Source organism: Nannobrachium achirus, assembly GCF_963921795.1.
Source record: "Nannobrachium achirus genome assembly, chromosome: 24".
NCBI classification, from domain to species: Eukaryota; Metazoa; Chordata; class Actinopteri; order Myctophiformes; family Myctophidae; genus Nannobrachium; species Nannobrachium achirus.
This window is the reverse complement of record NC_137831.1, coordinates 17,803,592-17,815,168: the sequence shown is the minus strand read 5'-3', so window position 1 is coordinate 17,815,168 and position 11,577 is coordinate 17,803,592. Positions and strand designations below refer to the sequence as shown.

The window sequence follows — 11,577 nt, the reverse complement described above, 5'->3', positions numbered from 1 at the left end:
AATTTACCAGGAGTCTGCATTGCTTGGTTCCAGGCTTAAAATAATTCATATACTGAATTCATATAATTTTCGGAAATCTCTATAGAAAACATGAATGGGCTGTGGAACCATAAAATGGCCACCACTGCTATTCACTATTACTGTTAAAAAAGGCCTCTGTGAAAACAGTCTATTGATGCAGTCCTCAGAGTCATTGTGAGAACTGGAGCCACTGTGCTCCCTCATAAAGGAACTCATCTCGTTCTCGGGACAATGGCTTCAAACAGGAAGTGCAAACTTTGAAGGAAAAAAAAAAAGAACGAAAACAAGATATACCAACAAAGCCTCGTCATTTTCCCATCATGTCAAAAGGCACTTTCGCCCGCAAGTACAGTTTATATTCTCTACGAGTCTTTGGAGAATATGACCCATCCTCGCGGTGGGAGGTTTCTCACATTGTCTCAAAGTCTGATAAATATCCTCTGTCGCCATCACAAAATGAACAAAGGCCCGAGACGGTTCACACCGAAATGCCCAGGAGAAGCGTTTTTTTGCCAGGCAGGAAACGTAGATCCAGGAAGTAAAAGGGGGATTCTCTCATTGTGTGGCGCGGGGAGGGGTTTCCTGCAAAGCCATGCGGAGCCCGATCGTCTCCGTTCTACTCAGACGGTGGTCCAAAGAGTGTCTCAATCAATAACTCAAACCAAGTCTGGGAGCCGTGTCATCTCGCCATTGCCAGCATGGCATTTAGCAAGAGTGCTAACATAACGGTGTTTCTCCCCCCAGGCCATCCCCCCTACACACGACAGGGATCTGAAGTGGCTCGGACCGAGAGCGGCGTCACCCCGATCTAAATATCCAAGTCGTCGGGCCGCGCGCGACTGCTGGCCTGACTGCTCGGCCGGTCCAGCTGCTTCAGCATGTGGAACTCCTTCCCGGCGGGGCCCACCTTCTCCGGGAGCTCGTAGCATCCGGGTGGCGGGTGACAGTTGGAGTCCTGGAAGCGCTGGTGGACGGGAAGCGAGCCGGGGAAGCCCTGGCCGTGGCAGATGGAGTCGCTGCTGTCGTTGTTGTTGTTGTGGCGGTGGTTGCTGTCGGCGCCCCCCTGCTGGCCGAGCTGGTTCTGCTCCGTGCTGAAGTTGGTCCAGTTCTGCTCGCTGGCCTGCTTGTTGTAGTTGCTGCAGGAGTTGCCCTTCTCGGCCGTGGCCAGGTTGTAGGACATGGGGGCGGACGGGGGCAGCGGGCAGCCGTTGTAGTATTGGTATGCCTGGTCCCGGCCGGCTGCTCCCGGAGCCCCGCCCTCGCTCTGGTAGTTGGCCCGCATCTTGTCCTTGACGCGCTTGGTGGGGGAATCAAGGTTGTTATAGTTAATGAAAACGAACGAAATAACGAAAACTAAAGTTGGAAAAACATTTTTGTTAACTGAACTAAATAAAAAATATATTAATATATTATATTAAAAAAAAATGTATTTTGTGTTTACAAAATGAACTAAAACAAACTGAAATGATATACAACATGGCCTTAGTTTTAGTTACCAACAGTAACTGAATATACCGTACATATATATTTTATGAATGGTATCTTTTTTGTTTTTATCACGCAATAGGCCTACCTACGCTGACCTTTTTGAATCTTGCACTTGACAAATGACCCAAAGTACTAACACTAAAAACTAAACAAAAAATAAAAACGTTAAAACGTTAAAACATGCTCTAAAAACGAATTAACACTAACTAAATTAGAAAAAAAAACAACCGTCCAAACCAACTAAAACACACCTTGATGGAGATGTAGAAGAGCTCGATGACGTTGAGGAGGATGGAGACCAGCGAGACCACCAGCATGAAGTAGATGAAGATGGTCTTCTCGGTGGGGCGCGACAGGAAGCAGTCGGTCTTGTGCGGGCAGGGCTCGCACTCGCACTCGTAGCGCGCCGCCAGGCTGAAGCCGTACACCCACCACTGGATGGTCAGGAAGGCCACCTAAGGAGTGGTGTAAAAAAACTAGACCAGGTCACCTGGTTGTGCCAGACCCGCAATGAAAACTAGTATGGCACTGAACTAACACATGAACACACAGGATTTTATAGTCTCAGCAACAAAGCGTAGTGAGCTTGTAGATCGGCTGTTTTGACTAGTATGGCACTTAACTAACACATGAACACACAGGATTTTATAGGCTGAGCAGCTGGAAATGTTTGTGAGCTTGTAGATGGGCTGTTTTCACTAGTATGGCTGTGGGGCAAATGTTTTGCAGCACTGAACTAACACATGAACACACAGGAATTTATAGTCTCAGCAGCTCGTCAGCCAACTCAACTCAGCTGGTCCCGTACAGGTGACGGCACTCAAGGCAATCAGCCGAGCAAGGGAAGGGAGGGGCAGATGAGCAGTCAGAGGCAAACACAGGCACACTGAGGAAAAGAGGGACACTGAGGAAAAGAGGGACCGACCGACCGACCGACAGACCGACAAAGCCTTATGTAGGCCGACCCCCTGGGTCTGGCAAAAAGTATTCAGATGTTTTACTTCAGTGTTTCTCAAACAGGCCAGGATTATCACCTCTGAGGGCCCCTGGGCACTGAAGCTCCAAGGGCCCCCCTCTGCGTAAGCGCTACAGGGCTCCAGACAAACCGTTTTCAATATTTTTAAAAGTAGCTTAACAATATCAGCAGCCAGTGAACACACTTAAGACAATAACAGTCTGAGGTAAGAAACAGTGGCAGTGTGGCCACTGACAATCAAAATAAAATATTAGTACTAATATGGTCAAAACAAGCCATATCCTTCCCCCAAAAAATGACAAAATACCATTTGTGACCACCAAATTGGGGGTCTTGGGGGCATAATTTAATTAATTTCATTTGGATTAGATAACAACTAAATGGCTGGGGGTTTCTTTCTTTTTTTTTGTTTTTTCTTTTTTTCTTTTTTTTTTTTTGAGGGGGCCCTGATGCCAAGGGCCCCTGGGCATGTGCCCAAAGTGCCCATATTGTAGATCCGGCCCTGTTCTCAAACCTTCAAATTTCAACGTCTCCCCTTAACTCTGACAGTGTACAAAAATGGAACCAAATGGACCCGTTATAGGGTTCATTTGGTTCGATTTGTACACTGTCAGAGTTACAGACTTGTAAGGGTCAATTTAGAACACCTGTTTTACTTTATGTAGAAGTATCAATACTGCAATGTAGAAATACTCTGTTACAAGTAAAATTCCAGAATTCAACATTTACTTGAGTGAAAGTACAAAAGTATTGGTATCAAAAATATACTTAAAGTTATACCATGTAACTTTTTTTATAAAACAAATCTTAAAATGGTCCTAGCTGTTAAATCGCTAAAGTTTTAGAACCCCCACTCCGTTATTTTCAGCTTCTAAAGCCTTCTCTTTATATGTTTTCTATGATCCCTGCCCGGGACTGGTTTTTGCGGAAAAATTGCGTCATCACACTACCGGCCAATCACAGCGAGGGTTATACACTGCCGGCCAATCACAGCGCAGAACATACACTGCCGGGCTCTCTGGTGGGTTTAGGAAACACGCCTTCAGGAAGTACACTGCAGTGTTTACACTGGAGGAGTCTAGCATGTAACTCCCCAACCGCTGCTCGTAGAAGGACACGGGAGACCTCATTGAAAGCGTCTCGGCGAGGCGGACGCGGTGGTCTGACGGCCCGGTCCGCGAGCGAAAAACGGACGAAAAAAGCAAACGCGACCGCGGTTTGCTATACTGCTACAGACCACCAGTTGAGCAACTTACACAGTATAGCTTTAAAAAGTCAAAGTAGTCATGGTGCAAAAATGTCCCATTTTGCATGTTCAAAATGTATACAAAATATTTAGACTTTCAACTCTCAACCTGGCGTCCCTAACACCAGGGCTCCATTGCAGCCATCAAGTGTCGTGCTGGCGTCGGGCGGCGTCCAAAAATGAACTGGGGCGAATTCTGTGGTTGTACGCTGTCACTGAACGCAGCACAACGTTGGCAATGGAGCGCCCTTCATTGATTAAAGAGGGAACATTCCCTGCGTTGACGATGACGCAACGCACAGAGCAGTGAAGTCTGACGTCATTTACCCATCCTACCTGGTTCACGTTTTTTTTCCCCATTCTGAATTCCCATAGACTTTTTTCATATCGCGTCATATAAGAACTGTGTTGCAAACATAAAAAAATTATCTCAGCGGTTTGTCTCATATGGATATGAAGAATCAACTGATGGTGAGAAAACGCTAATGTTACTGTCGCCAAATGAGTTACATTTTTGCTAGAAACAGGCTTTATTAAATATGAGTGAATAACTATCATAAACCATACAGAGCCACCTCTCCGACAATATCGTGCAAACCGTTTGTTTATTTTTGGACCACAATGCTTATATGACACGATTTTAAGATGACTCAATGTTATTCTCCATAGAGAAATTACTTCCATGAACCGGGGGATGAGCGAGTGACATCATGACTTCACTGGCGTAAGCGTCATTAGAGGTAAAAGAGAAGAATGCTAAAATAGCAGATGGTGATGGCGATGCAAGCTAGTACAGTGGTTCTCAACCTTTTTTTTGGCTCAGGGCACCCCTGTAAATAACTTTTTATTCCATGGCACCCCTCTGAATCACATTGTTACTTTGTAGCACCTTACATTTATGTCAATGTAAATCTTCCTACCTAACACACAGTATGTCCAAATACTAAAAATATTATTAAAGTATTCCAGTGGCACCCCTGGACTTGAGTCATGGCACCCTAGGGTGCCTCAGCACCCGCTTTGAGTAGATTGTAGATTGGCCTTTTTTGCAACTTTGTGTGAAACTGTCATGCAACAAAGTGTAAAATGGGGCATTCATTTATGAAAAATAAAATAAAAATATGAAATATGGAGATATATATTTTCCACCCGACAGTGACAATATCATACACAGTATGTTCAAAAGATGTGTTTTTAAAAGTTGACCCACCTCCAAGACGGACTTGAGGATGATACTTAGGATGTAGGTTCTCAACAGAGAGCCTTTCATCTTAATCTTCCCGTGGTCCCAGATGCCGTACTTCATCTTGGTGAGAAACCATAACAATAACAATAATGAGAATCTAAGCAAATCATAAACGTACGAAAAGTAGGAGATGAGGACGAGAATGTGGAAGAATTGGGAAACTGATCATCAAAAACAAAAGACATAAACATTGTTGTAAATATACAAATCCATACTCTAATTGTATCAAAGCAACATTGCATCAGTATCACATATTATGAAGTAGTTAGATTTTGTTATTGAATGGTACTGTATTGTAATTGAAGTTGCTAAATGGCCCAATCTGAGATTGTTTTGCTATGATAATAGATAATAGATAGATAATATAAAGTCCAAATATGTCTGTTGTACTAAATTATTTACAAAAATATCAACATACACAAACTTATTGAAGCCCCAAGATACTTCAAATACAGTTAACAATTTAATAAATAAGTACAGTATGTATCTTTTGTCTAATGTTCTTCTATCAAGAGCCGAGTGAATCAACCAGTGAGCAAAAACATCTGGTTTGCAGGTGGGGGCCACCGGATTTTGTTGTACGTTTGTCTTTAAAAAGTAAAATATGACAATAATGACAGACCTTTTTCAGCTCCAGCTTCCGGAGCAGAACCTCCACATCTTCTCCTCTGCCCTGGATCTCTCTCAACCTCTCCTCCTTGATCCTCAACTGCAAAACACAAGACATCAATCTCTTTAGAACAGTGGTTGATGATTTTTGGGTGGTCCCCGAAGGGGCAATTTAAGGACCTTTAATCCCTCCAGAATAGGTATGCTGGGTGGCGTCAAGAGGTTAAATTGTCAAGTATGAAGTTAATTTCAATCTGTCGTAATGGAGACTACACTGTTTTCTCAAGTTTTCCTCGTGACCCATACTGTATCTTAGCCTGGGGAAAGATTTAGCTATTTATGCCCAGTAATGTGTCATAAATGTAAGTTTCTATAAAGTATAACCATGTAATTCCAGGGGGGGCTTGGATGAAAATGTTATTTATGGGGGTGACCAGATACAAAAAGGGTTGAGAATCACTGCAGACACGAGAATCACTGCAGACACGAGCTTGATGTTTGGAACAGGAAGGCAGCCACGTTGGATGTGTTTATATGACATGGAGGACTTGTGTCGGGTCCATGTAAACACAGCCACTTTGGATGAATTTGCATCACAAATCAGTATAAACTTCACAGTTAAGCAACTTTGTTTTTTTACAACAAGGATTCATATTTTAGATAGTCTTTAGAGAAAAGAAAAGATGAGTGTTAAAATGTTTTCATTTACTTCATTCTATCGTTTTAGCGATTTTAACGATTTTGATTTGCATGTATGCCCCCAAGTTGGGGGCACGCATGCAAGTGGCTAATTATGTATTTTAGACACAATAAGCCCATTCCCAAGATTCACCGCAATCTTTCATGGGCAGATGTGACTTATGGGGGCTGGTGTAAATAGTAACAAGCTGATTGATGGTTTATTGTGTCTAAAAAGACATATTTAGCCACTTGTATGCATGCCCCCACCCACTGAAATCTAAAAACTAAAATAGCTAAAACAATAGAAAGCAGTAAATGAAAATCTTTTCTTTTCTCTAATTACAATCTAAAATATGAACCTTTGTTGTAAAAAACAAAAACAAATTAGTCCTTTAATTTTGTCTCCAATCTCTCCATCCCAAAGCTGAGTATGTATCGTTTGGTCTTTGGGAGTTACCAGCTAAATCTAAATATGGTTTAGATCAAACATTTGGTCAAAGAATCTATATCTATAAGAATAGTCAGTGTCTAAAATCAACTGACTATAATAATGCTCTCACCATCACATTTATTATATCCTCCAGGCCGGAAGGCAAGTGGAGATGTTTTCGGAGATCTTTTCCCCTGTTTGTCCAGGGCAAATCTCCCAAACCACTGGACCAAACGGCCCCACATTTCATGTGCGCACTGCCAATAGGCCAAGGCAGGGGCGTCACTAGGGGTAGGAAAGTGGGACTGAGTTACTAGGGCCCAAGGTGGTGGAGGGGCCTTAATTATTTTATACTTTAGCTATTGAAAAATAGCAGATATACAAGCTCACAGCGCGGCACCGAGTGCCGCGCTGCGAGCTTGTAGATCTGCTATTTTTGAAATTTGTAACTCAAATTTTGCTTCTGGGGGGTCCCTGGAACTAAATATTTTGAGATGGGGGTCCGTGGCCAAATACATATCATTTTGGGGGTCCTTCACATGAAAAGGTTTGAGCTCCACTGACATCGAAACATAGGTTTTTCAAAAAAAACTTAGAAGGATTTGAAATATTCAAAGATTGTCATGATTTAAAAAAAATAGCAGATCTACAAGCTCACAGTGCGGCACTCGGTGCCGCGCTGTGAGCTTGTATATCTGCTATTTTTCAATAGTTAAAGCACAGGGGCCCCACAGTGAATCCTTGTACCCGGGGCCCAGAATTTGGTGCGACACCCCTGGGCCAAGGAAGTAACTCCATGCATTTTTATTTTCTCCACATAATTTCCAAATAGAGAGTGATACAATTGATACATCATAGATGAGTGACACCATAGTCCTTCCCAAAGATGGAGGCATATGTCATAGATGAGTCATAGATGGCTGACGTCAAACATGTAGTCAATGACTGCATGACTATATAGTTAGTACATCACAGATATGAGAAGACTGCCATGTACTGTACTTTCCCAAACATGCCGTCATTCATCATAGACTTGCCGAAATGTGGACCTCCACTCAGCCTATGGCAGGTATGCATTCTAAGCACACATGTCTAGTTTTCTTACTTCTTTAGAACAGTGGTTCTCAAAGTGGGGTCCCATGTATAGCCAACCTACAAGCTCAAAATGTGCAGATGAGTTGTGAGCATGTAGGTCTCCTATTTTCAAAAAATCTTGTGAATAAATGTGAATAAAGCGGTGCTCCTGGAAGGAGCTAATAGTACCTGGCTTTTTCCGCTTCCCAAAAAATGTACGGCTCTGAAGCGTGGCCTATATCTGGCCTATATCTTGGCACAAACGTCTCAAAGTTTGTTGTACACCCAGGGTCCCATTGGCCAAGCTTCACAGGACACGCTGTGATTGGCCAGCTTAATGAAAATAACTCATAAATAGCACCGCTCACTTCACACTAGGTGTGATTTTTATACAAATCTTAAGTTGTATGTTGGCCCCTGTCACACAGTATTTTCAGATGGGTGTCTGCGGCCAAAAATAGCTAAATAATTTGGGTGTCCTTGACGTAAAAAGGTTTTAAACCCAAGTGCTGTTTAAAAAGGAAACGCGGGGGCCGCCCCTTCTGAAACACCTCACCTTCTCCTCCTTGTGCATCAGGTAGAAGACGTGACAGAGGTAGAGGAGGGTGGGCGTGGAGACGAAGATGATCTGCAGCACCCAGAAGCGCACGTGGGAGATGGGGAACTTCTGGTCGTAGCACACGTTCTCGCAGCCCGGCTGCAGCGTGTTGCACTTGAAGGCCGACTGCTCGTCTCCCCACGCAGACTCCACGGCCGTGCCCAGCACCAGGATGCGGAAGATGAAGAGGACTGACAGCCACACCTGGACACAGAGAGAGAGAGAGAGAGAGAGAGAGAGAGAGAGAGAGAGACAGAGAGAGACAGACACACACAGAGAGAGAAAGAGAAAGAAACACAGGGACAAAATAAATGAGTGATTGAGTGAGTGAGTGAGTGAGTGAGTGAGTGAGTGAGTGAGTGAGTGAGTGAGTGACAGACAGACAGACAGACAGACAGATCACAAAAATACAGAGAGGTAGAGAAAAACAAAGAGAAAGAGTCACACACAGAGAATTAAAAGATATATGTGGGGAGTAGTAGTAGGCTAGTAGTAGTAGAAGTGTACAAAAGTAATGTAAAAGCAGTAAGCACTGTATCATTATTGCTTCCAGTGATGTTGGGGACTGTGGCTTTAATCAGATGCACAACAGACCTTTCCTCCAGCGGTAGAGTAGGCTTGGACCTTGTCCAGCAGTTTGCCCAGGGCGCTCCAGTCACCCATCCTCCCTCACTGTAGGAGAGAGAGACACAGAGAGAGAGAGAGAGAGAGAGAGAGAGAGAGAGAGAGAGAGAGAGAGAGACAGACAGACAGAGAGAGAGGGGAGAGAGACGTTTTAAACAATACCGAAAAGTGTTAGGCTATTTTACTAGAAGTAAACATTGATCATTTAGCATAATTCCATGAAGGCTATCGATGAATTAAAACTGCATAAATCACAACCGTTTTCTTTTTGTGGTTTTCACTCAAATTGGAGTGTTGTAAGTAAGTACATTTACTCATACTGTACTCACTTTTACTTTACTGGAGTATTTCCAATTTTCAATAGGCCTACTTTAAAGCCTCCACTACATCTCAGAGGCAATTATTATACTTTTACTCCACACATGTATTTGAAAACTTATTATTATTATTAAAGTATTATTTATTATATCATAATCAATATATTTCAAGTATATCATATACATTATGTAGGCCTATATCTAATAAATGATTATATTATATATAATCATATTATTATTATTATTATTAACTTAATTTGAAATAGGATAGTTACTATGTAGACTTAGATAATTATTACAAAACATTAACCACTTCAGCTCTATATACAGGCCTGTACATTTCGTCCATTTGGAAATAGCTCACAATGTGTTGCATCATGACACATTGTGAGCTTGTAGATCTGCTATTTTAAAGATGTTTTTAAACATTTGAAAACTTGTGGGACATTATGCATAAAGTACAAATTTCTACTTTTGGTAGGCCTACTTTAAGTAGCCTACATTTTGATGACAATGCTTTTGTAGGCTATACTTATACTCAAGTAGCTTACATTTTGAATTCTGGACTTTTAACAGAGTATTTCTACATATTTAACATTACAGTATTGATACTTTTACTAAAACATTTCAGTCTTTTTTCCCAACACTGAATATACGGTTAATAAAACGTGTGGCACTTGGTAAAGCGTTGAATAAGATAGATCGGTCAATAACTAACCTGGCAGGCAGAGACCCACTTCTAACGGGATCACACGATGTCCACTTCACTCCAATAAAAAAGTTTTCTGGGGAGAAAAAAGTTGCTCGTTGTTCTAAATCCTCCGACCCCGGTGTCAGCCTGAAAACCGCTCCATCGTGGAAAGTTTTTATATGACTGCAGACACGACAGTCACCGCTGTGTTGTGTGTTCAGTTAAAATGCGGTTTCATTCAGTTCAGAGGGTTGTCTTCGTCATCTGTTCCTTGACGTTGTGAGAGTTGGGTCCAGCTGCAGCCTCTATGCTTCCTCCACGTCTCTGCTTTTTCTGAATGCATCCAGATGTGGTCAATGTGGGAACTGCAAAGTGAGGCTACGACGACATCTACCGTTTCCTAGTGGTACTTCAGCCTTCAGGGCCATTCCCCTATGGGCCATTCATTACTATAACTGATTGATTGATTGATGTATTTATACACTTTCATGACAGTACAGTTCACTGGTAGGCCTATAAGGTCAACTCAAAGGATACGCTCAGGTAAGCCGTGGCTTGTTTTTTTAAACTCATAAACTATAACTATAGGCCTAACTATAAAAAATATATAGTTTTACCTGTCTACTTTATGGAGCCTTCAACCGTCACCTAGCCTTTCCACAGTAATCCTATATTAAAATTGAGGGTGGGAAATGGACAGTGGACAGTGAGTCATGGACTTCAAAAATGTTACAACTGAACTTACGAGGTGCAATGTTGCACCGACCCGCACCGAACTTGGCGTAACATTGTTCATGGGTCGGCCATTAGAATAGTCATACACACCAGGGGCCACCGTACCTTCTACAAACCTGAGGGCCACATGTTGTACAACTCTAGCCTGGGGTTCCAGACAGCAACACCACCCCCTGTTGGTGGTGGTGGTAACGAAGTGTGTGAAAGAGGCTGGCAGCGCCAGGCTAGTACAACTCAGCATACTGCCAGTGGTCCCTGAGGGCCACACGTTGTACAACTCAGCTTACTGCTTGCTGCCAGAGGCCACAGCCACTGGTGCCAGTTGCCCTCACAGACCGCACGTTGCAGCAATCCACACCACACTTGGCACAAACACTGTTCAGGGGACTGGCATGAGAATAGTCTCACCAAAAAATCTAAATTGCGCATACTATATGGCAGGGGTGCCCAAACTTTTTTGACGTGAGATCTACTTTTTTTTTTTTTTCTAAATTTTTATCCCACGATTTTTGTAACCCATTTTTTTCACCCGGTGCCAATTGCCTAAGCTGTGATCCTGGGCTCTACTCTCCCTCTGCCAACCTGGGGAGGGCCCCGAACTGAGCTCATGCTTCCTTCAATGCATGAGGAGTGAGCAGGCCGCTTCTTATCACCTGACAGGGGGAGCTTCCCCGGTTGGACGTAGCGCGTGGAAGGAACACGTTATTCCAACCAGTTCCATTCCCCTCCATCAGGCGCCCCGGCTGGCCAGGGGGAGGCTTTATAGAGACCAGGATTACTGCATGTTTTTGTGAGGGTATCTACCCTAGGAGACACGGGGAGAACATGCAAACTCCACACA

At 43.1% G+C, this 11,577-nt stretch overlaps 1 protein-coding gene across 1 annotated transcript; it reads right to left on the bottom strand.

Annotated features, from left to right (window-relative positions):
* Nucleotides 1-829: 829 nt before the first annotated feature.
* LOC308280116 (gap junction alpha-1 protein-like) lies at nucleotides 830-10,169 on the bottom strand (the record flags this gene model as incomplete). The annotated part of the gene is made up of 7 exons (XM_080720379.1): nucleotides 10,029-10,169; nucleotides 8,964-9,041; nucleotides 8,328-8,573; nucleotides 5,600-5,686; nucleotides 4,942-5,037; nucleotides 1,761-1,964; nucleotides 830-1,318 (listed from the first exon to the last, which is right to left on the bottom strand). The coding sequence occupies exons 2-7, from the start codon at nucleotides 9,030-9,032 to the stop codon at nucleotides 830-832; spliced, it is 1,191 nt and encodes a 396-aa protein (XP_080576505.1). The 5' UTR covers nucleotides 9,033-9,041; nucleotides 10,029-10,169.
* Between the last annotated feature and the right edge of the window lie 1,408 nt (nucleotides 10,170-11,577).